At 44.8% G+C, this 27,799-nt stretch overlaps 1 protein-coding gene across 5 annotated transcripts; it reads right to left on the reverse strand.

Annotated features, from left to right (window-relative positions):
- Positions 1-1,603: 1,603 nt before the first annotated feature.
- phc3 (polyhomeotic homolog 3 (Drosophila)) lies at positions 1,604-27,783 on the reverse strand. 5 transcript variants are annotated; one of them, XM_037546684.1, is made up of 16 exons: positions 27,722-27,783; positions 25,123-25,291; positions 24,704-24,856; positions 23,141-23,212; positions 22,515-22,658; positions 21,627-21,707; positions 20,469-20,637; positions 14,720-14,931; positions 12,637-13,065; positions 11,951-12,092; positions 10,398-10,495; positions 5,814-5,970; positions 5,464-5,578; positions 4,757-4,895; positions 3,864-4,122; positions 1,604-3,228 (listed from the first exon to the last, which is right to left on the reverse strand). In XM_037546684.1, exons 2-16 carry the CDS (start codon positions 25,246-25,248, stop codon positions 3,074-3,076), a joined length of 2,451 nt encoding a protein of 816 aa, XP_037402581.1. In that variant the 5' UTR covers positions 25,249-25,291; positions 27,722-27,783; the 3' UTR covers positions 1,604-3,073. The 5 variants fall into 5 exon arrangements, with proteins under 5 accessions (XP_037402581.1, XP_037402577.1, XP_037402588.1 ...); XM_037546680.1 differs by having other exon boundaries at positions 10,272-10,495; XM_037546691.1 differs by lacking the exon at positions 22,515-22,658 and having other exon boundaries at positions 10,272-10,495.
- Between the last annotated feature and the right edge of the window lie 16 nt (positions 27,784-27,799).

Below are 27,799 nucleotides of genomic sequence, written 5' to 3' on the forward strand. Positions count from 1 at the left end.
AATCATGTTTACATGACAAATCCCTCATTAATCCCTTCGAATTAAACAGGCTGTTTTCCTTACTGTGCCTTTAAGACTATGTAAATGACCTCTATTGTGATTGGCCGTGCCTCATTCAAAAAGCAGTCCAGGCTAAAACGCTCCACAACAATAAGGATCAACCTACAGTCATAGTCCGAGGTTCTTTAGTAAAGACTGGTTAAGACTGGGTATGAACACTCAAAGAGCCATTTGCATGCTTAAGTGGTTCTCTGCATGGTGAAATGGTTCTTCAGCTTGGTGGGGAATGGGTTGTACATGGTTCTATATAGCACCAAAAATGGTTCTGCTTCAGTACCATTTAGAAAAAGGTGCTGTATAGAACAACACACAACACGTTCTCCATCAGACTGAAGAACCATCTCTTTAAGAGTGAATAAATGGATGGGATGTAAATCAGATGACATCAGAAGGGAAAGAAGACTGGAGAGGAGAACTGTACCCTTTAACAGTGTTTACTTATTGCATTAAACTCTTTTCTTTTAAAAGGTTTTCCATGATATGGGCCCTTTAATGGAAGTTCCACTGATTTTTCAAAATTCCTGCGTAATTAACTGGTTAAGTTGTAAACAGAGTCATTCAGACTGGTCTGGTGTGAAATGCCCCGTTCTAGATAAACTGACCGAGTCAGAACCGTTCACAGTGGTGGTGATGGGAACCAGACGTCCCCCTCTAAAAGCTCCTCACAGTGGTGGTGATGGGAACCAGACGTCCCTCTAAAAGCTCCTACAGAAAGTTCCTACATGAACTGGTTCTGAATTCACTGCCTGATGACTGAGACGCTGTTTTATGAGAGTTTAGAGAACTTCAACTCCATTCATGGTGGAGGGAGACATGCAGGGCGCTGTGCGGCAAAATAGTCCCCAAAGAAAACTCATTATTCCAGATTTTCCACTGTTTTCCATCATCAACATTCCATATAAGCTCAGAAGAATCGTGTAGGTTCTCTGGAGGTTCTGGATGGTAAATAAAGTGTCTATATCTGTGTTGTAGTCATGGCGACGTCTGGTTCCCATCACCACCACTGTAAAGACGTCTGGACTGCCTTTAAGTAGAGCAGAACGCCGGTGCTGTCTCCAGACTTGTGGGTTAAGAGCTGTTTTATTGAGTATTTCCATCTGCGCTGCGTCTAGATTGCCTCTGGATATTTTTCTTGTGAGAACATGTTCTTCTGTGCGCAGCTTTCTCCGCACTGCAGCCCCGACTGAGCAATAAAATCAGAGTTTGTTCTTCTACCCCGTCCTGCTGATACACGACGCACTCAGATACGTTTTCCACACGTCTTAATACGTCGGTCAGTTTCAGTCTCCTTAAACTCAGAGTAAGGAACTCCACTCCAAACGTTCAGATCAGTATAAACTCCTGCTCTGTAGCCAAAACTGGACATTTTATTAGAAACACCTATCATATCGCTGCCCTTCTGGCCATTTTATCTGAAACACCTGCCATAATGATAGAATAGTTACTTTAAGAAATATATCACAATAAAAGTCGTGCAAACTGTCACTTTAAAGTTCCTCCATCAGCCAAAACTTAGACACAGTTAAATATTCCACAAACAAAATTTACCAATAAAAATCTTTTATTTTTGAAGCAAGGAAATGATGGTAAACGTGTCTGTAACCACCAGTGCAGCGACACCAGCGGTGCCTCACACAGACATGCTACTGCGTCCGGCTCGGGTTCCTTTAACCTCAGTCACTGGACTTAAACGGTCGGTCTATTAACGCTATTAACACGGAACATCAACTCAGACGTCACCGGCGATCACAAACGAAATGTTTATATTATTTATATACAAGCCTCACCTGGTGTCTGTGCAGAACCCGCAGGACCGAACAGACTGCGCTTATTCATGTATTTAAAATCAGAATCGCACTTTTTTTTGTGGATATCGTTCTAGAAGGTTCCACCCTCAGGAGACGCAGTGAGGCCAACCGAGTCTCCGTCCTCAGTTTGAGAGTCTGGACTTACATTCACACCACAGCTTTGAAGCCGCAGTTCAGCCGCACATCACGTTTACACAGCGTCGCCTCCTGTAACTTCAAATGTAGTCGAAAGGCCAAGATGCGTTTGGGGTCTTAACACGTTTCTTAGTTCTAGCACTGAAGCTAAGAGGCTAATGTAGACCGGTAAGACTAGACCAGGGCCGGGCGCTGTGACGATACATGTCGTCATGGTGATAAACGATGATAAATCCAGTCTGCTTCTCTGAACATACTGCTTACTGCCAGTGCCTGCAGACACTGACCAACTGCTTCTCATTATAAAGAGTAAAATTAGTCCCGTTTGACTGAATTTAGTACCAAGTACTGAACCAGATCCAGAGTGTCAGAGATACTGAACCAGATCCAGACTGTCAGAGGTGCTGAACCAGATCCAGACTGTCAGAGATACTGAACCAGATCCAGACGGCCAGAGATACCGAACCAGATCCAGAGTGTCAGAGATACCGAACCAGATCCAGACTGTCAGATATACTGAACCAGATCCAGACTGTCAGAGATGCTGAATCAGATCCAGACTGTCAGAGGTGCTGAACCAGATCCAGACTGTCAGAGATACTGAACCAGATCCAAACTGTCAGAGATACTGAACCAGATCCAAACTGTCAGAGATACTGAACCAGATCCAGACTGTCAGAGGTGCTGAACCAGATCCAGACTGTCAGAGGTGCTGAACCAGATCCAGACTGTCAGAGATGCTGAACCAGATCCAGACTGTCAGAGGTGCTGAACTTCAAACAGTCTGAGGCCTGTATGTAATGATTTATGTGTGCAGTTAGCGCCATGCTACTTGCTAACACAAGCAGATATTTCCTTGTTAAACTTCAGGCCCCACATGCATCTTGACGGTTGGACTACGTTTGGAATAAGGTGTAAAACAGGTTGTATAAATGTGATTAAAACCAAGTCGTTAGTTATTACTTGTCCATCAGTCCTGTTCAGCACAATGACTGGTCAGAGGAAGCCCAGCTCAGTGCTCAGGACGCCCCCTGCTGGCTCCTCTGGCCTGCTGAGGGAAGCTGCCGTGTTTAAGGCTGTTTGAGGGAGTTAATATGAGCGCAGATTTTCAGCGCTGGTCCGAGTTTGATGTTCATGGCGCTCATCAGATGCTCCTCGGTCAGCAGCAGCAGGGCCTGGCCATCGATCTCCTGCGAACGGAACTCAGCCACCATGTCCAGACATCCTGCAGGAGGTAAAAGAACTAATCGACAACGTGGTTTAAGGGTGGATGATTTTGTGGATGAGTGGATGAGATTAGCCCATCTAAGTGCTAATAAGGCCAACTGTATATACTCATTAGCCACTTTATTAGAAACACCCACCTTGTGCTTCCACTCACTGGCCACTTTATTAGAAACACCCACCTTGTGCTTCCACTCATTAGCCACTTTATTAGAAACACCCACCTTGTGCTTCCACTCACTGGCCACTTTATTAGAAACACCCACCTTGTGCTTCCACTCACTGGCCACTTTATTAGAAACACCCACCTTGTGCTTCCACTCACTGGCCACTTTATTAGAAACACCCACCTTGTGCTTCCACTCACTGGCCACTTTATTAGAAACACCCACCTTGTGCTTCCACTCACTGGCCACTTTATTAGAAACACCCACCTTGTGCTTCCACTCACTGGCCACTTTATTAGAAACACCCACCTTGTGCTTCCACTCACTGGCCACTTTATTAGAAACACCCACCTTGTGCTTCCTCTAACTGGCCTATGGGCATCATGATGACTCTAGAGCGCTATGTACAAATAGAGAAGGAGCCTGGGTGGCGCCCTCCTGTGGAGTGATTAACTGTGCCTGTAGTTACCTGGTAAGGAGCTGATGTAGGAGCAGACCTGATCCACGCTCCACAGTGCTGGAGAGCAGTCCAGCAGGCCGGTGGAGCTGCTGCAGTCCTCCCTCTCTCTCCCCTCCTGCTCTCGCTCTCTCTCCCTCTCTCTCTCCGCCTGCAGACGCAGCCTGGTGGTCATGGGGCCTGGAGGGTCTTCACACTCACAGTCATCCTCTCCGGCTCGGGAGGAGACAAACGCCTGCTGAGCGCCGTCTGGTCTGTAGGAGCCCTGCAGCTGAAACATCACGGACACTGATGACCACCAGTGATCCAGGATTACAGGACGGCTCTCTCCTTAACTGACATCACTGAAACACTTCAACTATGAAACGAGGCTCCGTGTCGCAGGGCTGGACGATCTGAGCGAATAAATCTAATCGCAATATCGATGTATTTTGTTCCTCGTCGTTCAGTGTAACGTGGCATTACTGTATGCGCTTTCTCTAATTCACAGTTATAAGTCTGACTCTTATTTTAAAGAAGGCAAAGTGCTTATTCTGGTGTGACACACAGTGACCCCAAACAGTGGACGCTGGACAAGCGCGTTTTTCTCTCACACTGATCTGCTAAACACGCCGTGACCTAAACTATAGAAATGCTGATTTACAGTGGATAAAATACCCAAATACCTTTGGGGCTGTAACTGCAATGAAAAACTACATGAAATTTTACTACGACGTAAATAAAGCATAGTTTGACTGTTTAATGTAATGTTTTATATATCAATATATTTTTCATATGAAATGAAATTAACTAAGTATATTTATTAGAAGAATGTACTGTATATGAAAGAAAGAAGAAGTGAGATATATATATATATATATATATATGAAAGAATATTTCTGAAAATAGCGAACACCAGCTACCACCTGTCTGAAGAAGTGTTCTCGGTGGGTGCGGCTGATGCGGCTTGGTGGTCTCCCCCTGCGCCCCATTGGCCTGTTGGGCCAGCGGGTCATCCTGTGGGCTCTCAGCACAGCGAGGCGCTTTGTAGAGCTGACGTTAAAGCTGGACAGACAGAGGAAGAAAGGACATCAGCTAGATTCAGCTTTCACAGTCTTTCCATAGCAGATACTGAATAATTCACAGTAGATACTGAATAATTCACAGTAGATACTGAATAATTCATAGCAGATACTGAATAATTCACAGTAGATACTGAATCATTCACAGTAGATACTGAATAATTCATAGCAGATACTGAATAATTCACAGTAGATACTGAATAATTCACAGTAGATACTGAATAATTCATATTGCTGTTGCCGGAACAAAACTCCAGAATGGGAATTTTACAGGAGAAGGAAAAACATACTTTACTTTGAAAAATATGTCAAAAACTGAAAAATGACAAAACTGGAGATACGAGGTTCTGCTCCGACAGCAACGATATGCTCCTAAAACAGGTTCCACGAAGGCTTTGGCGCAATAAAAGAACGCCTTTGCTTCTCTAAAGAACCGGGTCTGATAAAGAGAGCTGCGCATGTGAAGAACCTTTCAGAACTCTGTGATTCAGATTAGCTCTGCTTTCCTCTCTGGGCTGTGAGTCAGTGATGGTGTGGTGGGCTGGTTATACCTTCTGATGCAGGTGGTGGAGCAGAAGCGTTTGGAGCGCAGGAAGGTCCGCATGGACCCCCTCTTCCCACAGAACTCGCACTGCAGCAGATCTAACGGACTGACCGCTGACCTCTCTGAGAACACAGCACACACACCCCCCCTCAGAACCCACAGCCTGAGCACCCCTCTGACCATCACTCTCATCTGTCTCAAAACAACTGCACGGCTAAATCTTCACACACTGGCCTCAAACCACGTGGAGCTGAGTAATCTCTAATGGACTAAGTGCTAAAGGGGTAAAGTACTGCTTTAATGTCCACCTCTGTGGTCAAGCTAGCTGCCTAAATGTAGCTGCTGTGAATATCTGACCATCTTCAGCAGGTGTGTTGTCCATGTCCGAGTCTGAGGAGTTCTCGGGCTCCTCGGTGTCCGGCAGGAAGTCGAGGTGTTCCGCTCCATTCTCCGGCAGCTTTCGGTCCTCGGGCAGTTGGACCTGCTGCTGCTTCTCCGCAGCGGTTTGGCCCACCTGTGGAAGAAAGCGCACCTGTCACAGCGCACCTGACCAAGCGCACGGACACTGCAGGTGCAGGTAGGGAATGTGGGAACTCAAGGATGGGAGAAAACCTTCAAAAGGGAACTGTTTTTTCTGATAAACAATGTTCTGTTCCTAAATCTCTCATCAGCTGCAAAGACTGAGTTAGCTGTTCTCGGGGAGCAGAGTTAGCTGTTCTCGGGGAGCAGAGTTAGCTGTTCTCGGGGAGCAGAGTTAGCTGTTCTCGGGGAGCAGAGTTAGCTGTTCTCGGGGAGCAGAGTTAGCTGTTCTCGGGGAGCAGAGTTAGCTGTTCTCGGGGAGCAGAGTTAGCTGTTCTCGGAGAGCAGAGTTAGCTGTTCTCAGGGAGCAGAGTTAGCTGTTCTCAGGGAGCAGAGTTAGCTGTTCTCAGGGAGCAGAGTTAGCTGTTCTCGGGGAGCAGAGTTAGCTGTTCTCGGGGAGCAGAGTTAGCTGTTCTCAGGGACCGGAGTTAGCTGTTCTCAGGGACCGGAGTTAGCTGTTCTCAGAGAGCAGAGTTAGCTGTTCTCGGAGAGCAGAGTTAGCTGTTCTCAGGGACCGGAGTTAGCTGTTCTCAGGGAGCAGAGTTAGCTGTTCTCGGGGAGCAGAGTTAGTTGTTCTCGGGGAGCAGAGTTAGCTGTTCTCAGGGAGCAGAGTTAGCTGTTCTCGGGGAGCAGAGTTAGCTGTTCTCGGAGAGCAGAGTTAGCTGTTCTCGGAGAGCAGAGTTAGCTGTTCTCGGAGAGCAGAGTTAGCTGTTCTCGGGGAGCAGAGTTAGCTGTTCTCGGGGAGCAGAGTTAGCTGTTCTCGGGGAGCAGAGTTAGCTGTTCTCGGGGAGCAGAGTTAGCTGTTCTCGGGGACCGGAGTTAGCTGTTCTCAGGGACCGGAGTTAGCTGTTCTCAGGGAGCAGAGTTAGCTGTTCTCGGGGAGCAGAGTTAGCTGTTCTCGGGGAGCAGAGTTAGCTGTTCTCGGGGAGCAGAGTTAGCTGTTCTCGGGGAGCAGAGTTAGCTGTTCTCGGAGAGCAGAGTTAGCTGTTCTCGGAGAGCAGAGTTAGCTGTTCTCAGGGAGCAGAGTTAGCTGTTCTCAGGGAGCAGAGTTAGCTGTTCTCAGGGAGCAGAGTTAGCTGTTCTCGGGGAGCAGAGTTAGCTGTTCTCGGGGAGCAGAGTTAGCTGTTCTCGGGGAGCAGAGTTAGCTGTTCTCAGGGACCGGAGTTAGCTGTTCTCAGGGACCGGAGTTAGCTGTTCTCAGGGAGCAGAGTTAGCTGTTCTCGGGGAGCAGAGTTAGCTGTTCTCGGGGAGCAGAGTTAGCTGTTCTCGGAGAGCAGAGTTAGCTGTTCTCGGAGAGCAGAGTTAGCTGTTCTCGGAGAGCAGAGTTAGCTGTTCTCAGGGAGCAGAGTTAGCTGTTCTCAGGGAGCAGAGTTAGCTGTTCTCAGGGAGCAGAGTTAGCTGTTCTCGGGGAGCAGAGTTAGCTGTTCTCGGGGAGCAGAGTTAGCTGTTCTCGGAGAGCAGAGTTAGCTGTTCTCAGGGAGCAGAGTTAGCTGTTCTCAGGGAGCAGAGTTAGCTGTTCTCAGGGAGCAGAGTTAGCTGTTCTCAGGGAGCAGAGTTAGCTGTTCTCGGGGAGCAGAGTTAGCTGTTCTCGGGGAGCAGAGTTAGCTGGTCTCGGGGAGCAGAGTTAGCTGTTCTCAGGGACCGGAGTTAGCTGTTCTCAGGGACCGGAGTTAGCTGTTCTCAGGGAGCAGAGTTAGCTGTTCTCGGGGAGCAGAGTTAGCTGTTCTCGGGGAGCAGAGTTAGCTGTTCTCGGGGAGCAGAGTTAGCTGTTCTCGGGGAGCAGAGTTAGCTGTTCTCGGAGAGCAGAGTTAGCTGTTCTCGGAGAGCAGAGTTAGCTGTTCTCAGGGAGCAGAGTTAGCTGTTCTCGGGGAGCAGAGTTAGCTGTTCTCAGGGAGCAGAGTTAGCTGTTCTCAGGGAGCAGAGTTAGCTGTTCTCAGGGAGCAGAGTTAGCTGTTCTCGGGGAGCAGAGTTAGCTGTTCTCGGGGAGCAGAGTTAGCTGTTCTCGGGGAGCAGAGTTAGCTGTTCTCGGGGAGCAGAGTTAGCTGTTCTCGGAGAGCAGAGTTAGCTGTTCTCGGAGAGCAGAGTTAGCTGTTCTCAGGGAGCAGAGTTAGCTGTTCTCGGGGAGCAGAGTTAGCTGTTCTCGGGGAGCAGAGTTAGCTGTTCTCGGAGAGCAGAGTTAGCTGTTCTCAGGGAGCAGAGTTAGCTGTTCTCGGGGAGCAGAGTTAGCTGTTCTCGGGGAGCAGAGTTAGCTGTTCTCAGAGAGCAGAGTTAGCTGTTCTCGGGGAGCAGAGTTAGCTGTTCTCGGGGAGCAGAGTTAGCTGTTCTCGGGGAGCAGAGTTAGCTGTTCTCGGGGAGCAGAGTTAGCTGTTCTCGGGGAGCAGAGTTAGCTGTTCTCGGGGAGCAGAGTTAGCTGTTCTCAGGGAGCAGAGTTAGCTGTTCTCGGGGAGCAGAGTTAGCTGTTCTCAGGGAGCAGAGTTAGCTGTTCTCGGGGAGCAGAGTTAGCTGTTCTCAGGGAGCAGAGTTAGCTGTTCTCAGGGAGCAGAGTTAGCTGTTCTCGGGGAGCAGAGTTAGCTGTTCTCGGGGAGCAGAGTTAGCTGTTCTCGGAGAGCAGAGTTAGCTGTTCTCGGAGAGCAGAGTTAGCTGTTCTCAGGGAGCAGAGTTAGCTGTTCTCAGGGAGCAGAGTTAGCTGTTCTCAGGGAGCAGAGTTAGCTGTTCTCGGGGAGCAGAGTTAGCTGTTCTCGGGGAGCAGAGTTAGCTGTTCTCAGGGACCGGAGTTAGCTGTTCTCAGGGACCGGAGTTAGCTGTTCTCAGGGAGCAGAGTTAGCTGTTCTCAGGGAGCAGAGTTAGCTGTTCTCAGGGAGCAGAGTTAGCTGTTCTCAGGGAGCAGAGTTAGCTGTTCTCAGGGAGCAGAGTTAGCTGTTCTCAGGGAGCAGAGTTAGCTGTTCTCGGAGAGCAGAGTTAGCTGTTCTCAGAGAGCAGAGTTAGCTGTTCTCAGAGAGCAGAGTTAGCTGTTCTCAGAGAGCAGAGTTAGCTGTTCTCGGGGAGCAGAGTTAGCTGTTCTCGGTGAGCAGAGTTAGCTGTTCTCGGGGAGCAGAGTTAGCTGTTCTCAGGGAGCAGAGTTAGCTGTTCTCAGAGAGCAGAGTTAGCTGTTCTCGGGGAGCAGAGTTAGCTGTTCTCGGGGAGCAGAGTTAGCTGTTCTCGGGGAGCAGAGTTAGCTGTTCTCGGGGAGCAGAGTTAGCTGTTCTCGGAGAGCAGAGTTAGCTGTTCTCGGGGAGCAGAGTTAGCTGTTCTCAGGGAGCAGAGTTAGCTGTTCTCAGGGAGCAGAGTTAGCTGTTCTCGGGGAGCAGAGTTAGCTGTTCTCGGAGAGCAGAGTTAGCTGTTCTCAGAGAGCAGAGTTAGCTGTTCTCGGGGAGCGGAGTTAGCTGTTCTCGGGGAGCAGAGTTAGTTGTTCTCGGGGAGCAGAGTTAGCTGTTCTCAGAGAGCAGAGTTAGCTGTTCTCGGGGAGCAGAGTTAGCTGTTCTCGGGGAGCAGAGTTAGCTGTTCTCGGGGAGCAGAGTTAGCTGTTCTCGGGGAGCAGAGTTAGCTGTTCTCAGAGAGCAGAGTTAGCTGTTCTCAGAGAGCAGAGTTAGCTGTTCTCAGAGAGCAGAGTTAGCTGTTCTCAGAGAGCAGAGTTAGCTGTTCTCAGAGAGCAGAGTTAGCTGTTCTCGGGGAGCAGAGTTAGCTGTTCTCGGGGAGCAGAGTTAGCTGTTCTCGGGAGCAGAGTTAGCTGTTCTCAGGGAGCAGAGTTAGCTGTTCTCGGGGAGCAGAGTTAGCTGTTCTCGGGGAGCAGAGTTAGCTGTTCTCAGGGAGCAGAGTTAGCTGTTCTCAGGGAGCAGAGTTAGCTGTTCTCGGGGAGCAGAGTTAGCTGTTCTCGGGGAGCAGAGTTAGCTGTTCTCGGGGAGCAGAGTTAGCTGTTCTCAGGGAGCAGAGTTAGCTGTTCTCAGGGAGCAGAGTTAGCTGTTATCAGGGAGCAGAGTTAGCTGTTCTCGGAGAGCAGAGTTAGCTAACATCAGCTATTTCCAGTTAAAAGTCTTAGCAGTACTTATTTTCGGTTAGCTTGATTAGCCAGTGTTAGCTTTTTAGCACTGAAAATAGCTAACGCTAACATTCTCTCTGTCTCTCGCTCTCTCTCTCTCTCTCAGAGGGAAAGGACTGCTAGCACTCCAGACTAGCTATGGTGCCTCCTGGTGGACATACCGGGAATGGCGCCAGCCCCTCTGTGATGACGAAGCCCTCTATGAGGTGTGTGAGGATGTGTGGTCTAACGCCGGCCTGCGGGGGCCGCTGGCTGGCTGAGGTGGGGCTGCTCCTGGAACTTCTTACCGCGGGCCAGAGGGAGGGAGGAGGGGGGGTGGACACTGCATCTTCTGCTGACCGGATCACGGATCTGCTGGACTGTAAACAGGACGACTCCAACGGGCCTGTTAATGACAGGAGAGGTCAGCCGAGAGTTTAAGGATGGACATAATATTCATATGATCCACACAGTCGCTCTGACAGACTGTAATACACTACAGGAAGCGTAGGGGGCGATACGGCTTCTACTGTTTCATTTAAAAAGCTCTATAATGTTCATATGATCCACACAGTCGCTCTGACAGACTGTAATACACTACAGGAAGCGTAGGGGGCGATACGGCTTCTACTGTTTCATTTAAAAAGCTCTATAATGTTCATATGATCCACACAGTCGCTCTGACAGACTGTAATACACTACAGGAAGCGTAGGGGGCGATACGGCTTCTACTGTTTCATTTAAAAAGCTCTATAATGTTCATATGATCCACACAGTCGCTCTGACAGACTGTAATACACTACAGGAAGCGTAGGGGGCGATACGGCTTCTACTGTTTCATTTAAAAAGCTCTATAATGTTCATATGATCCACACAGTCGCTCTGACAGACTGTAATACACTACAGGAAGCGTAGGGGGCGATACGGCTTCTACTGTTTCATTTAAAAAGCTCTATAATGTTCATATGATCCACACAGTCACTCTGACAGACTGTAATACACTACAGGAAGCGTAGGGGGCGATACGGCTTCTACTGTTTCATTTAAAAAGCTCTATAATGATCATATGATCCACACAGTCGCTCTGACAGACTGTAATACACTACAGGAAGCGTAGGGGGCGATACGGCTTCTGCTGTTTCATTTAAAAAGCTCTATAATGTTCATATGATCCACACAGTCGCTCTGACAGACTGTAATACACTACAGGAAGCGTAGGGGGCGATACGGCTTCTACTGTTTCATTTAAAAAGCTCTATAATGTTCATATGATCCACACAGTCACTCTGACAGACTGTAATACACTACAGGAAGCGTAGGGGGCGATACGGCTTCTACTGTTTCATTTAAAAAGCTCTATAATGTTCATATGATCCACACAGTCACTCTGACAGACTGTAATACACTACAGGAAGCGTAGGGGGCGATACGGCTTCTACTGTTTCATTTAAAAAGCTCTATAACGTTCATATGATCCACACAGTCGCTCTGACAGACTGTAATACACTACAGGAAGCGTAGGGGGCGATACGGCTTCTACTGTTTCATTTAAAAAGCTCTATAATGTTCATATGATCCACACAGTCACTCTGACAGACTGTAATACACTACAGGAAGCGTAGGGGGCGATACGGCTTCTACTGTTTCATTTAAAAAGCTCTATAATGTTCATATGATCCACACAGTCGCTCTGACAGACTGTAATACACTACAGGAAGCGTAGGGGGCGATACGGCTTCTACTGTTTCATTTAAAAAGCTCTATAATGTTCATATGATCCACACAGTCGCTCTGACAGACTGTAATACACTACAGGAAGCGTAGGGGGCGATATGGTTTGTCTCTGTTCTATGAGAGGCACCTGTACGTGGTTCCGGCTGTGTAGTGTCTCTGCAGGAGTTCTGTGGGTTCTTTGTGGGGGTCAGTGCTGGAGGGGTGGGGGTCCTGCTCCTGTCTGGACATTTCTCTCCCTCTCTCCCCATTTCCACTCCAGCTCCATCCTCCTAAACATTAAGAAAATCAAAATTTCCCCTTTTATCCGAAATGCAGTTGAGCTGAAGCTCTCGGTCTAATGTACACACAAAAATGATGGTTCTTCAAAGGTTCTTTAGTAAAGGGAACAAAGAAGGTCCTTCAGACTTCAGTTTCAGAATGAATGTATATTTGAAAAAACAATGAAGCTGGCAAGATAAAATAATAAGAATATTGTGTCTGTGCTGTTGTTGTTCAAACACAGGTACGTTTATAAATCCCTTTTTTGTTTATTATTTGCATTTTACTCGCTGTCCTGATGTTTTTTGGAGCTGTGTTTGTATCTTTGTTGCTGTGCTTGTGAGTGAATGGCTACAGTCGCTGAAACGAGAGGAACATTAGACACAAGATTTATCATCTCTATGATAAATCCCTCAGAATCCCTAAGCGCCAGTTCAGTGTGGTGATGACCAGCCGAAGTGGGATTACTTAATGTTCCCCACTCTGCGCCCCCTTCAGGCCTGAATTTTGTCTCTTATTGAACCTCTTTAAGAAAGAAAAAGAGTTCAGACTCACTGATGTTTTGTCCGCATTTGTGTTGGGCTGCACCTTCAGGTCCACGGCAGTGGTCTGTGGAGGTGGAAGGTTCTGGAAGGGCAGCTGGGCCAGAGCCTCGGCCACGGGCAGCTCATCCTCCGACAGCAGCATGTGGTCAGACCGGACGGCCAGCGCATGGATGGAGCGAAGGGACAATCTCTGTACAGAAGCTGAAGAAGGGGTGGCAGGCAGCCTGGGCAATGCCAGGGTCAGTGGGGGTGGAGGAGGGGGACAACTGAGGGGCTGAGCCTGGCAGAGGGGGTCCACCACTGGAGCCAGGTGAAGTGGAGGAGGGTCTGGAAGAACTGGACTGGCTGATGGAACTGTAGAAGTGGATGCCACTACAGCGTGCTGCTGTGCTGAGCTCTGACTGGCCGGTTGGTCTGAGGAGGCGGGGCATGAAACTACCTTTTTTCATAAAAACAAGGAAAGTCAACAGACATTCAGGAATTGTTCTATATTTTGTTATCGTTTTATTTTGAAATGTTCAACTGTATCCAAACACCTGTTTTTCCAACATTTCGTCTGAAATAAAGGATATTCAAAGAGAGCTCTATCACTCCAGCTCATCCCAAAGGAGTTTAGTGAAGTTTTATTACTCCAACTCATCCCGAACCTCTCCATCACTCCATCACTCTGACTCATGCCAAATGTATTCCATGGAGCTTCCTCACTCTGACTCATCCCAAACATATTCCATGGAGCTTCATCACTCCAAATCATCCCAAATGTATTCCATGGAGCTCCATCACTCAGACTCATCCCAAACATATTCCATGGAGCTTCACCATTCCAACTCTTGCCAAAGGTGTTCAATGGAGTTTCACCACTCCAACTCATCCCAAATATATTCCAAGGAGCTTCACCACTGCAGCACACCCAAAAAGTGTTCAATGCAGCTTCATATCTTCAGCTCTTCCCAACCTACTCAGTGAAACTTCATTGCTCCCAACTCATCCCAAAATTCTTGAGTGGAGCTTCATCACTCCAACTTGTCTAAAAGCTGTTTATGGTGAGCTTGATCACTCAAGACATACCAATCAAGGTCAGTGGAGTTTCATCATTCCAACTCATCCCAAAGTTGTTCAATTGAGCTTCATCAATCCAGCTCATCCCAAAGCTGTTCAACTGAGTTTTATCATTCCAAAGTATCCCAGAGTTGTTCAATGGAGCTTCATCAATCCAACATGTCTCAAAAGTTTTTAGTGGAGCTTGATCACTCCAACTCATCCCGAAGGTGTTTATTGGAGCTTCATCACACCATCTTATCCCAAAAGTTTTTAGTGGAGCTTGATCACTCAAACTCATCCCCAAGGTGTTTAGTCATTCAAAAGACATTGGGTGGAACTTTGTTTTTTCAACTCATCCCAAACTAGTCCAATGAAACTTTATCACTCCAACCCATCTCAGATGCTTTCATTAGATTCCACTCCAACATATTCAAATAGTGGGGCTCTCTAGCTGACGTTCCACCATGTACACAGTGATCTTAAACTTGTATGCAGCTTCTGCAGAGCATTTAATTCTGCTGCCAGTGCTTTTCTTCTGTACGTGCACAACTGAACGTCTGTGTCTGCAGTGGGTGTCCACTAATCCACTAATTAGTGGCAGTGGTCAAATCTCAATCTGTAGATTGAGTTCTTTGAACTTCAAGACCAGCTCTTCTCTGTTCTGGAGCCAAAGTGGTAGAACGAACTTCCACAGTCTGTCCGAACAGTGACTATCTCAGGGTCTTCAAACTGAAGAGCTTCTCTTTTTACATCAATTAAGTGAGTTAAGATCACTGAGTTAAGTACTTACGCTGTGTCTCACTCTGTATCTTTCTAGCTCTCAGCTCTGGCTTTTGTTTTCTGGCAGTGTTTGAGCTGAAGGGCAGTTTGTCTGTTCTAGCTAGTACACTTTTCTCCGAGTGGACAGAAAAGCACCTTTGTAAGTCGCTCTGGATAACAGCATCTGCTAAACCTTGTAAAAGTAATATGTGAGTATTTTTAATCCTATAACATATATAATCTTACATTGCATTGCCAATTAAAACGATTCTGATTTTGGTTCTTATTTTCACCTCACAGTGCTGTGATAGGACGGTGGCGGGGGTGGGCGTGGTCCCGGTCAGCAGGGACAGTGGAGGATGGCTGCTGTCCTGATCTGTAACCCGGAGAGCAATGGGCTGAACCTGCCTTTGAGCCACACTACTCTGCAGGATGAACTGTGGGGGCACCCCCTTCAGGCTGGTGGGACAGTGCAGCTGGTGCCGCATCAGAGCCGGAGATAATGCTGCAGGGATAGAGAGGGAGGGAGGGGGAGGGAGGGAGAGGGAGGGAGGGAGGATCCATGCTTTAGAATCACTGGTCAAGAAAAGACACATGACAATTTTATTACAATATATTTTTCCACATTATTCAATGCTGATGATAAATGCTCCAACAGACTAAAATATGAGATATTAATCCATAAATTATTTCAAACTCTCCTATACACTAGAATAGGAGATATTAGTCCATCAACAACCTCAATAAACACTCCTATACACTAGAATAGGAGATTTTAGTCCATAATAACCTCAATAAACACTCCTATACACTAGAATAGGAGATATTAGTCCATAATAACCTCAATAAACACTCCTATACACTAGAATAGGAGATATTAGTCCATAATAACCTCAATAAACACTCCTATACACTAGAATAGGAGATATTAGTCCATAATAACCTCAATAAACACTCCTATACACTAGAATAGGAGATATTAGTCCATAATAACCTCAATAAACACTGCTATACACTAGAATAGGAGATATTAGTCCATAATAACCTCAATAAACACTCCTATACACTAGAATAGGACATATTAGTCCATAATAACCTCAATAAACACTCCTATACACAAGAATAGGAGATATTAGTCCATAATAACCTCAATAAACACTGCTATGCACTAGAATAGGAGATATCAGTCCATAATACCCTCAATAAACACTCCTATATACTAGAATAGGAGATATTAGTCCATAATAACCTCAATAAACACTCCTATACACTAGAATAGGAGATATTAGTCCATAATAACCTCAATAAACACTCCTATACACTAGAATAGGAGATATTAGTCCATAAACACCCTCAATAAACACTCCTATACACTAGAATAGGAGATATTAGTCCATAATAACCTCAATAAACACTCCTATACACTAGAATAGGAGATATTAGTCCATAATAACCTCAATAAACACTCCTATACACTAGAATAGGAGATATTAGTCCATAATAACCTCAATAAACACTCCTATACACTAGAATAGGAGATATTAGTCCATCAACAACACCAATAAACACTCCTATACACTAGAATAGGAGATATTAGTCCATAATAACCTCAATAAACACTCCTGTACACTAGAATAGGAGATATTAGTCCATAATAACCTCAATAAACACTCCTATACACTAGAATAGGAGATATTAGTCCATCAACAACCTCAATAAACACTCCTATACACTAGAATAGGAGATATTAGTCCATAATAACCTCAATAAACACTCCTATACACTAGAATAGGAGATATTAGTCCATCAACAACCTCAATAAACACTCCTATACACTAGAATAGGAGATATTAGTCCATAATAACCTCAATAAACACTCCTATACACTAGAATAGGAGATTTTAGTCCATAATAACCTCAATAAACACTCCTATACACTAGAATAGGAGATATTAGTCCATCAACAACCTCAATAAACACTCCTATACACTAGAATAGGAGATATTAGTCCATAATAACCTCAATAAACACTCCTATACACTAGAATAGGAGATATTAGTCCATAATAACCTCAATAAACACTGCTATACACTAGAATAGGAGATATTAGTCCATAATAACCTCAATAAACACTCCTATACACTAGAATAGGAGATATTAGTCCATAATAACCTCAATAAACACTCCTATACACTAGAATAGGAGATATTAGTCCATAATAACCTCAATAAACACTGCTATACACTAGAATAGGAGATATTAGTCCATCAACAACACCAATAAACACTCCTATACACTAGAATAGGAGATATTAGTCCATAATAACCTCAATAAACACTCCTGTACACTAGAATAGGAGATATTAGTCCATAATAACCTCAATAAACACTCCTATACACTAGAATAGGAGATATTAGTCCATCAACAACCTCAATAAACACTCCTATACACTAGAATAGGAGATATTAGTCCATAATAACCTCAATAAACACTCCTATACACTAGAATAGGAGATATTAGTCCATCAACAACCTCAATAAACACTCCTATACACTAGAATAGGAGATATTAGTCCATAATAACCTCAATAAACACTCCTATACACTAGAATAGGAGATTTTAGTCCATAATAACCTCAATAAACACTCCTATACACTAGAATAGGAGATATTAGTCCATCAACAACCTCAATAAACACTCCTATACACTAGAATAGGAGATATTAGTCCATAATAACCTCAATAAACACTCCTATACACTAGAATAGGAGATATTAGTCCATAATAACCTCAATAAACACTCCTATACACTAGAATAGGAGATATTAGTCCATAATAACCTCAATAAACACTCCTATACACTAGAATAGGAGATATTAGTCCATAATAACCTCAATAAACACTCCTATACACTAGAATAGGAGATATTAGTCCATAATAACCTCAATAAACACTGCTATACACTAGAATAGGAGATATTAGTCCATAATAACCTCAATAAACACTCCTATACACTAGAATAGGACATATTAGTCCATAATAACCTCAATAAACACTCCTATACACAAGAATAGGAGATATTAGTCCATAATAACCTCAATAAACACTGCTATGCACTAGAATAGGAGATATCAGTCCATAATACCCTCAATAAACACTCCTATATACTAGAATAGGAGATATTAGTCCATAATAACCTCAATAAACACTCCTATACACTAGAATAGGAGATATTAGTCCATAATAACCTCAATAAACACTCCTATACACTAGAATAGGAGATATTAGTCCATAAACACCCTCAATAAACACTCCTATACACTAGAATAGGAGATATTAGTCCATAATAACCTCAATAAACACTCCTATACACTAGAATAGGAGATATTAGTCCATAATAACCTCAATAAACACTCCTATACACTAGAATAGGAGATATTAGTCCATAATAACCTCAATAAACACTCCTATACACTAGAATAGGAGATATTAGTCCATCAACAACACCAATAAACACTCCTATACACTAGAATAGGAGATATTAGTCCATAATAACCTCAATAAACACTCCTGTACACTAGAATAGGAGATATTAGTCCATAATAACCTCAATAAACACTCCTATACACTAGAATAGGAGATATTAGTCCATAATAACCTCAATAAACACTCCTATACACTAGAATAGGAGATATTAGTCCATAAACACCCTCAATAAACACTCCTATACACTAGAATAGGAGATATTAGTCCATAATAACCTCAATAAACACTCCTATACACTAGAATAGGAGATATTAGTCCATAATAACCTCAATAAACACTCCTATACACTAGAATAGGAGATATTAGTCCATGATAACCTCAATAAACACTCCTATACACTAGAATAGGAGATATTAGTCCATAATAACCTCAATAAACACTCCTATACACTAGAATAGGAGATATTAGTCCATAATAACCTCAATAAACACTGCTATACACTAGAATAGGAGATATTAGTCCATAATAACCTCAATAAACACTCCTATACACTAGAATAGGACATATTAGTCCATAATAACCTCAATAAACACTCCTATACACAAGAATAGGAGATATTAGTCCATAATAACCTCAATAAACACTGCTATGCACTAGAATAGGAGATATCAGTCCATAATACCCTCAATAAACACTCCTATATACTAGAATAGGAGATATTAGTCCATAATAACCTCAATAAACACTCCTATACACTAGAATAGGAGATATTAGTCCATAATAACCTCAATAAACACTCCTATACACTAGAATAGGAGATATTAGTCCATAAACACCCTCAATAAACACTCCTATACACTAGAATAGGAGATATTAGTCCATAATAACCTCAATAAACACTCCTATACACTAGAATAGGAGATATTAGTCCATAAACACCCCCAATAAACACTCCTATACACTAGAATAGGAGATATTAGTCCATAATAACCTCAATAAACACTCCTATACACTAGAATAGGAGATATTAGTCCATAATAACCTCAATAGACACTCCTATACACTAGAATAGGAGATATTAGTCCATCAACAACACCAATAAACACTCCTATACACTAGAATAGGAGATATTAGTCCATCAACAACCTCAATAAACACTCCTATACACTAGAATAGGAGATATTAGTCCATAATAACCTCAATAAACACTCCTATACACTAGAATAGGAGATATTAGTCCATAATAACCTCAATAAACACTCCTATACACTAGAATAGGAGATATTAGTCCATAAACACCCTCAATAAACACTCCTATACACTAGAATAGGAGATATTAGTCCATAATAACCTCAATAAACACTCCTATACACTAGAATAGGAGATATTAGTCCATAAACACCCTCAATAAACACTCCTATACACTAGAATAGGAGATATTAGTCCATAATAACCTCAATAAACACTCCTATACACTAGAATAGGAGATATTAGTCCATAATAACCTCAATAAACACTCCTATACACTAGAATAGGAGATATTAGTCCATAATAACCTCAATAACCACTCCTATACACTAGAATAGGAGATATTAGTCCATCAACAACCTCAATAAACACTCCTATACACTAGAATAGGAGATATTAGTCCATAATAACCTCAATAAGCACTCCTATACACTAGAATAGGAGATATTAGTCCATAATAACCTCAATAAACACTCCTATACACTAGAATAGGAGATATTAGTCCATAATAACTTCAATAAACACTCCTATACACTAGAATAGGAGATATTAGTCCATAATAACCTCAATAAGCACTCCTATACACTAGAATAGGAGATATTAGTCCATAATAACCTCAATAAACACTCCTATACACTAGAATAGGAGATATTAGTCCATAATAACCTCAATAAACACTCATATACACTAGGAGATATTAGTCCATAATAACCTCAATAAACACTCCTATACACTAGAATAGAAGATATTAGTCCATAATAACCTCAATAAACACTCCTATACACTAGAATAGGAGATATTAGTCCATCAACAACCTCAATAAACACTCATATACACTAGGAGATATTAGTCCATAATAACCTCAATAAACACTCCTATACACTAGAATAGGAGATATCAGTCCATAATAACCTCAATAAACACTGCTATGCACTAGAATAGGAGATATTAGTCCATCAACAACACCAATAAACACTCCTATACACTAGAATAGGAGATATTAGTCCATAATAACCTCAATAAACACTCCTATACACTAGAATGGGAGATATTAGTCCATCAACAACCTCAATAAACACTCATATACACTAGAATAGGAGATATTAGTCCATAATAACCTCAATAAACACTCCTATACACTAGAATAGGAGATATTAGTCCATCATTCTTGTACACTACGACATTAGTAAAACCTAAAGATTAAAAGCTTTTGTTTCGGACTAAATTAATTTCAGCATTTAAAGTATGTGTCATATATTATATTTAGGTTTGGGCTGAAGATGAAAATGAGTCATCAAACAGGACTCACTTCTGGAAGTTTCTGCCAGGGCCTGGGACAGCTGTGTGGACTTTAGGGGACAGATGGACATCCTGGGAAGGGGGGTGACCAGTGTCTGACCCTGGGAGGCCTTCAGCTGGACGCTCTGGGCAGCACTGAGGGCTCCAGGAAGATGCGTCCGCAGAGCCAAGCTAGGAACCTTCAGGAGAAACACACCATCACAACTAACAGCATAACAGCTGAGGATCAGCACGCTCGTTTACACCAGCCACCTGCAGCGCTCACTTCGGGTAGATGAACAACTTTTAACTGCCGACAGTTTATCTTTATCTTTAATATATTTCAGTTAAGTCATCCTTGAATTGATGCCGCTTAAAGATCTTTAACTTGCTTAAATTAAACAACTTTAATTCTCTTTAATACAGCATTTAATTGATGACTTTCAGTGGACTAAATCATACAGCCTTTAACTGTAAACTATGCAACCATTTATGTTAATTATGCTGTGTTAATTGGTCTTAATTAATCACTCCTTAATTAATGGAAACTAGGTATCATTTATATTAATTATGCAATGTTTAATTGGTCTCAGTTTTTTAACCTTTAATTAAACTAAGCTAACATTCATGCTAATTGTGCAATGTTAAATTGGTCTTCATTAATCAACCTTTAATTGATGTAAACGAAACTACCATTTATGCTAATTATACAATGTTTGATTGGTCTAAATTAATCAACCTTTAATTGATGTAAACTAAGCTATAATTTATGCTAATTACACAATGCTTGATTGGTCTAAATTAATCAACCTTTAATTGATGTAAACTAAGCTATAATTTATGCTAATTACACAATGCTTGATTGGTCTAAATTAATCACCTTTGATTGATGTAAACTAAACTACCATTTATGCTATTACACAATGTTTGATTGGTCTAAATTAATCAACCTTTAATGTAAACTAAGCTACCATTTATGTTAATTATACAATGTTTATATGGTTTCCATTAATCAAGCTTTAACCGATGTCAAGAAGCTGCTGACAAATTAGCATAGCTGTGCCAATTAAGCATTTTCAATGAATATCAATTACATAGCCTTCAGCTGATTCACAGCCACCTACTGAATATGTGAGCTCTCAGTCGTTAGTGTCGGAGCCGTGACCCCTCAGGAGGTCAGCAGTCTCACCTGTGTGGACGCGGGCTGGGAGGAGGCCGAGCTCAGAGCAGGCAGATCAGCAGCTACAGACGCAGCAGGAGTCAGAATCAGCTGATACAGAGAGACAGAGGAACAGAGGAGGAGTCGACAGTCTCAGCACTAAAGGCTTAAAAGGGGAATTCCACTGAAACCGAGTCAGAGCTGTTCACAGTGGTGGTGATGGGAACCAGACGTCCCTCTAAAAGCTCCTCACAGTGGTGGTGATGGGAACCAGACGTCCCTCTAAAAGCTCCTCACAGAAAGTTCCTACATGAGCTGGTTCTGAATTCACTGCCTGATGACTGAGACGCTGTTTTATGAGAGTTTAGAGAACTTCAACTCCATTCATGGTGGAGGGAGACATGCAGGGCGCTGTGCGGCCAAAATAGTCCCCAAAGAAAACTCATTATTCCAGATTTTCCACTGTTTTCCATCATCAGCATTCCATATAGCTCAGAAGACCCGGGTGGTTGCTATGGTGTTGCTATGGCATCCCACATAGTTGCTAAGGTGTTGCTAGGCCATTGCTATGGTGTCCCATGTGGCTGCTAAGGTATCGTTAGGCCGCTGTTATGGTATCCCGTATGGTGGCTAAGGTGTTAACAGGCCGTTGCTATGGTATCCCTAGTGGTTGCTAAGGTGTTGCTAGGCTGTTGCTATGGTATCCCACATTGTTTGCTAAGATGTTGCTAAGCTGTTGCTATGGTATCTTACATAGTTTGCTACGGTGTTGCTAGGCTATCGCTATGGTGTCGCATGTGGTGGCTAAGGCGTTACTAGGCCGTAGCTATGTTATTCCAAGTAGTTGCTATTATTTATGAGAGCCGGGGGGGGGGGGTGGTCAGTGTGAAAGAGCTGCACTTCATGCTGATTTCTCACCATCTGAGTGCGAAGGTACATCTGAGCCTGACTACAGGGGGCGGAGCCATTCCCGAGCAGAACGGCCTGCTGGGATATTGCTCCTGCAGACCCGGAGATGCTGGGGGACTGCAGCTGAGTGACCACAGAGCCGGGTGGCGTGATCTAGAACAGTCGACAGAGCAGAACCATGACAAATCCTACATTTACATTACTGCTTGAGCCTTTTTCGGATCGATATTTGAGCAAGCATGAAACTCCAGCGTACAGTTTTCTCTGATAAGATCGACTTTTGCTAATGTAGTTTTGCACTGGAGCGCTAAGAGCCCAAAAATTAGGATGGAAACGAACAAAAAACAGCAAAATTCAAAGGTCTTCCAGGTGGTTGCTAGTTTTGTCCTTTTTTACAGATAACAGTGACTACAGTAATGCAGCCTCAGGCATGCAGTTAGCATCAAGCTAATTAGTGGGGTATAGGCTTCCATTACATGTTAGCTATTTTAGCCTTGCAACTCCAGAGCTAACATGTCTGGACTTTCACACCTTTTCCCTTTCAGTAAGTTTTGTTCTCCAGTTATCAGTCTTTTTCTAACCATACTGGAAGGCTGATGGACGTTGTGAGCATATGATTGGCTAACAGCACTTACTGCTGTCTGAGCTGCACTCCCATTGGCCGATGGAGGAGGGGAAGTGGCCTTTCTGCTGTTAGACTGGGAAACCTACAGGCACAGAGAAAAATGAACCAACTTCAGATATTAGCAAACAAAAGGTTTTCGATGAAGCTCCTCGGTTTAATAAAACACCTTAAAGATTTAAACCACGTCGAGTTGCCTTGACCTACAGCTACTAGACAACAGCATGCGCTGAGTAATGTTTGTTAATTTGAGCTCAAGACTCAGAATTGCATCCTAGAGACTCAAGACTCAGACTCGCTCCCTAGAGACTCAAGACTCAGACTCGCTCCCTAGAGAATTAGATTCATATCATAGACTTGAGACTTGCATCAAATTCATACCTCAGACACTCGAGACTCAACTCTGACTTGCACTCCAGAAACTCTTAACGTAAGTCCGACTTGAGATTCAACTTGCACTCACACAGCAGAGATTAGAGACTTGACTCAGACTCTCACCCCAGAGACTCGAGGCTCAGACTCTCACCCCAGAGACTCGAGGCTCAGACTCTCACCCCAGAGACTCGAGGCTCAGACTCTCACCCCAGAGACTCGAGGCTCAGACTCTCACCCAAGAGACTTGAGATTTGACCAAGACTCACACACCACAGACTCAAGACTCAACTCAGACGTGCACACCAGAGACTCGAGACTCAACTCGGACTCGCCACACCAGAGACTTCGAGACTCAACTCGGACTCGCACACCAGAGACTCGAGACCTCAACTCGGACTCGCACACCAGAGACTCAAGACTCTACTCAGACTCGCACACCAGAGACTCGAGACTTTACTCGGACTCGCACACCAGAGGCTCGAGCCTCAACTCGGACTCACACACCAGAGACTCAAGACTCGACTCGGACTCACACACCAGAGACTCAAGACTCAACTCGGACTCGCACACCAGAGACTCGAGACTTTACTCGGACTCACACACCAGAGACTCAAGACTCGACTCGGACTCGCACACCAGAGACTCGAGACTCAACTCGGACTCGCACACCAGAGACTCGAGACTTTACTCGGACTCACACACCAGAGACTCAAGACTCGACTCGGACTCGCACACCAGAGGCTTAAGACTCGACTCGGACTCACACACCAGAGACTCAAGACTCGACTCGGACTCGCACACCAGAGACTCGAGACTCAACTCGGACTCGCACACCAGAGACTCGAGACTTTACTCGGACTCACACACCAGAGACTCAAGACTCGACTCGGACTCGCACACCAGAGACTTAAGACTCGACTCGGACTCACACACCAGAGACTCAAGACTCGACTCGGACTCACACACCAGAGACTCAAGACTCGACTCGGACTCACACACCAGAGACTCAAGACTCGACTCGGACTCACACACCAGAGACTCAAGACTCAACTCGGACTCACACACCAGAGACTAAAGACTCGACTCGGACTCACACCGACATCTGTCTACTGTCAACCCTGTTTCAGTCTGGATGTAGTTGCCTGCCGTTCACACCCCGATGCCCACATGTGGACGTCATCCTGATACACCGCTGACTCACCTGCTGTGTGGATGCTGTGCTGTATGTAGTGGGGCTGGTTGTCTGTTGGTGTTGATGGAGGGTCTGCAGCATTATGTGATGTTGCTGTGCTGCGTACATCTGCTGCAGGTACTGAGCCACACCTGCGGGTCTGTGCACAGCCTGCTGGATCACCTACAACACAGGCACAGTTTAGGAGAGTCTCAGAGGAGCTTTTGGGATGAGCGGTGATGATTTAGGCCTGCAGTTAGAGTCAGGCTAGTTACTGCGGCACGCGCGTCCGATCCTCACAGCCCTGCGGTACAGACACGTCTGATTGACTACGTTTGGGTTAAGAAGGGAAACGGTTTTTGTTTTTTCCGTCAAACTAACGCTTTAATTAACTCTGCGTTCGGAGTCCTGCTGCCTGCAGTCAGACCTGCGCTCAGAGTGCGGGTTACCTGGACGGTCTGCCGGTCTGTGTGGTTGGTCTGTGTGCGCTGAGTGATGGGTGTGGATGTGCTGGACACTGTGGTGGTCAGGACTGTGCAGCTGGAGGCCACTACTTCAATGCTCTCTCCCTCCATGACTGATTATCCAGGTCACCAGGGTAGGTGGGGTCAGGGGTCACTGAGTAGGAGGCAGAACAAGCAAGATCATCACATATTTAATTTACATGAAACTGTTTAGGAGCTAAATTAAACGATTATTCAGCAGAAAAGCAGCACAGCTCCAGACTAAACCTAAACCTGAACAGCTCCAGACTAAACCTAAACCTGAACAGCTCCAGACTGAACTCCACAACACCAGAGTAAACTCAAACCTGCACAGCTCCAGACTAAACCTAAACCTGAACAGCTCCAGACTAAACCTAAACCTGAACAGCTCCAGACTGAACTCCACAACACCAGAGTAAACCCAAACCTGCACAGCTACAGACTAAACCTGCACAGGCTCCAGACTAAACCTGCACAGCTACAGACTAAACCTGCACAGCTCCAGACTAACCTAAACCTGAACAGCTCCAGACTAAACCTGCACAGCTACAGACTAAACCTAAACCTGAACAGCTCCAGACTAAACCTAAACCTGAACAGCTCCAGACTAAACCTGCACAGCTCCAGACTAAACCTGCACAGCTCCAGACTAAACTCCACAACACCAGAGTAAACTCAAACCTGCACAGCTCCAGACTAAACCTAAACCTGAACAGCTCCAGACTAAACCTGCACAGCTCCAGACTAAACCTAAACCTGAACAGCTCCAGACTAAACCTAAACCTGCACAGCTCCAGACTAAACTCCACAACACCAGAGTAAACTCAAACCTGCACAGCTCCAGACTAAACCTAAACCTGAACAGCTCCAGACTAAACCTGCACAGCTCCAGACTAAACCTAAACCTGAACAGCTCCAGACTAAACCTAAACCTGAACAGCTCCAGACTAAACCTGCACAGCTCCAGACTAAACCTAAACCTGAACAGCTCCAGACTAAACCTGCACAGCTCCAGACTAAACTCCACAACACCAGACTAAACCTAAACCTGAACAGCTCCAGACTAAACTCCACAACACCAGACTAAACCTAAACCTGAACAGCTCCAGACTAAACTCCACAACACCAGACTAAACCTAAACCTGAACAGCTCCAGACTAAACTCCACAACACCAGACTAAACCTAAACCTGCACAGCTCCAGACTAAACTCCACAACACCAGACTAAACCTAAACCTGCACAGCTCCAGACTAAACCTGCACAGCTCCAGACTAAACTCCACAACACCAGAGTAAACTCAAACCTGCACAGCTCCAGACTAAACCTGCACAGCTACACACTAAACCTAAACCTGCACAGCTACAGACTGAACTCCACAACACCAGAGTAAACTCAAACCTGCACAGCTCCAGACTAAACCTGCACAGCTACACACTAAACCTAAACCTGCACAGCTCCAGACTAAACTCCACAACACCAGAGTAAACTCAAACCTGCACAGCTCCAGACTAAACCTGCACAGCTACACACTAAACCTAAACCTGCACAGCTACAGACTGAACTCCACAACACCAGAGTAAACTCAAACCTGCACAGCTCCAGACTAAACCTAAACCTGCACAGCTCCAGACTAAACCTGCACAGCCACAGCTACAGACTAAACCTGAACAGCTCCAGTCTAAACCTAAAACTGCACAGCTCCAGACGAAACCTACACAGCTCCAGTCCAAATCTAAACCTGCACAGCTCCAGACTAAACCTATACCTGCACAGCTCCAGACTTAGCCTATACCTGCACAACTCCAGACTAAACCTAAACCTGCACAGCTCCAGACTAAACCTGCACAGCTACAGCTACAGACTAAACCTGCACAGCTACAGCTACAGACTAAACCTAAACCTGCACAGCTCCAGACTAAACCTAAACCTGAACAGCTCCAGACTAAACCTGAACAGCTCCAGACTAAACCTAAACCTGCACTGCTCCAGACTAAACCTGCACAGCTACAGCTACAGACTAAACCTAAACCTGAACAGCTCCAGACTAAACCTAAACCTGCACTGCTCCAGACTAAACCTGCACAGCTACAGCTACAGACTAAACCTAAAACCTGAACAGCTACAGACTAAACCTAAACCTGCACTGCTCCAGACTAAACCTGCACAGCTACAGCTACAGACTAAACCTAAACCTGAACAGCTACAGACTAAACCTAAACCTGCACTGCTCCAGACTAAACCTGACACAGTGAATGTGGATGTGTCACTCATGGTGCGCATCACGTTTAAATTCCAGCCCTAAACTGCAGTTCCAGACTAAACCTGAACACACATTCAGTCTAAAGCTGAACCTGCTCAGCGGCTGTGTTCCAGTGTGCTGCAGAGCCTGCTGGTGAAACGCCCCCTTCCTGCAGCACAGAGCCCCCCCCCCTCCTTCCCTCTCCATCGTTTAGACCAAAGCTTCCTCCGTCCTTAACTTCCCTTTAAAGTCAGTCCCTGAGCCTAATCCTCCCGCGCGCCGCTTTCTCCAGGTGCCATGAGCTGAAGGTGCATCCCTCTTACCTGTCTGCCCTCCGCTATGGCGAGACGCCACTCTCTCCACCCGTATTCCGGGAGACCCCGCCCTCCTGCGCAGTGATT

This window comes from Pygocentrus nattereri, chromosome 2 (assembly GCF_015220715.1).
Source record: "Pygocentrus nattereri isolate fPygNat1 chromosome 2, fPygNat1.pri, whole genome shotgun sequence".
NCBI lineage: Eukaryota > Metazoa > Chordata > Actinopteri > Characiformes > Serrasalmidae > Pygocentrus > Pygocentrus nattereri.

Bases quoted from the DNA above. Each gene is read 5' to 3' on its own strand.
- phc3 (XM_037546680.1), bottom strand. From the start codon at position 25,248: ATGGAGGGAGAGAGCATTGAAGTAGTGGCCTCCAGCTGCACAGTCCTG. The intron at 20,638-21,626 runs GTGAGACTGCTG...TTTCTCCTGAAG, and splicing joins CCCAGCCCGCGTCCACACAG to GTTCCTAGCTTGGCTCTGCG. The intron at 12,093-12,636 runs GTGAGTCTGAAC...CTTAATGTTTAG, and splicing joins CAAATGCGGACAAAACATCA to GAGGATGGAGCTGGAGTGGA.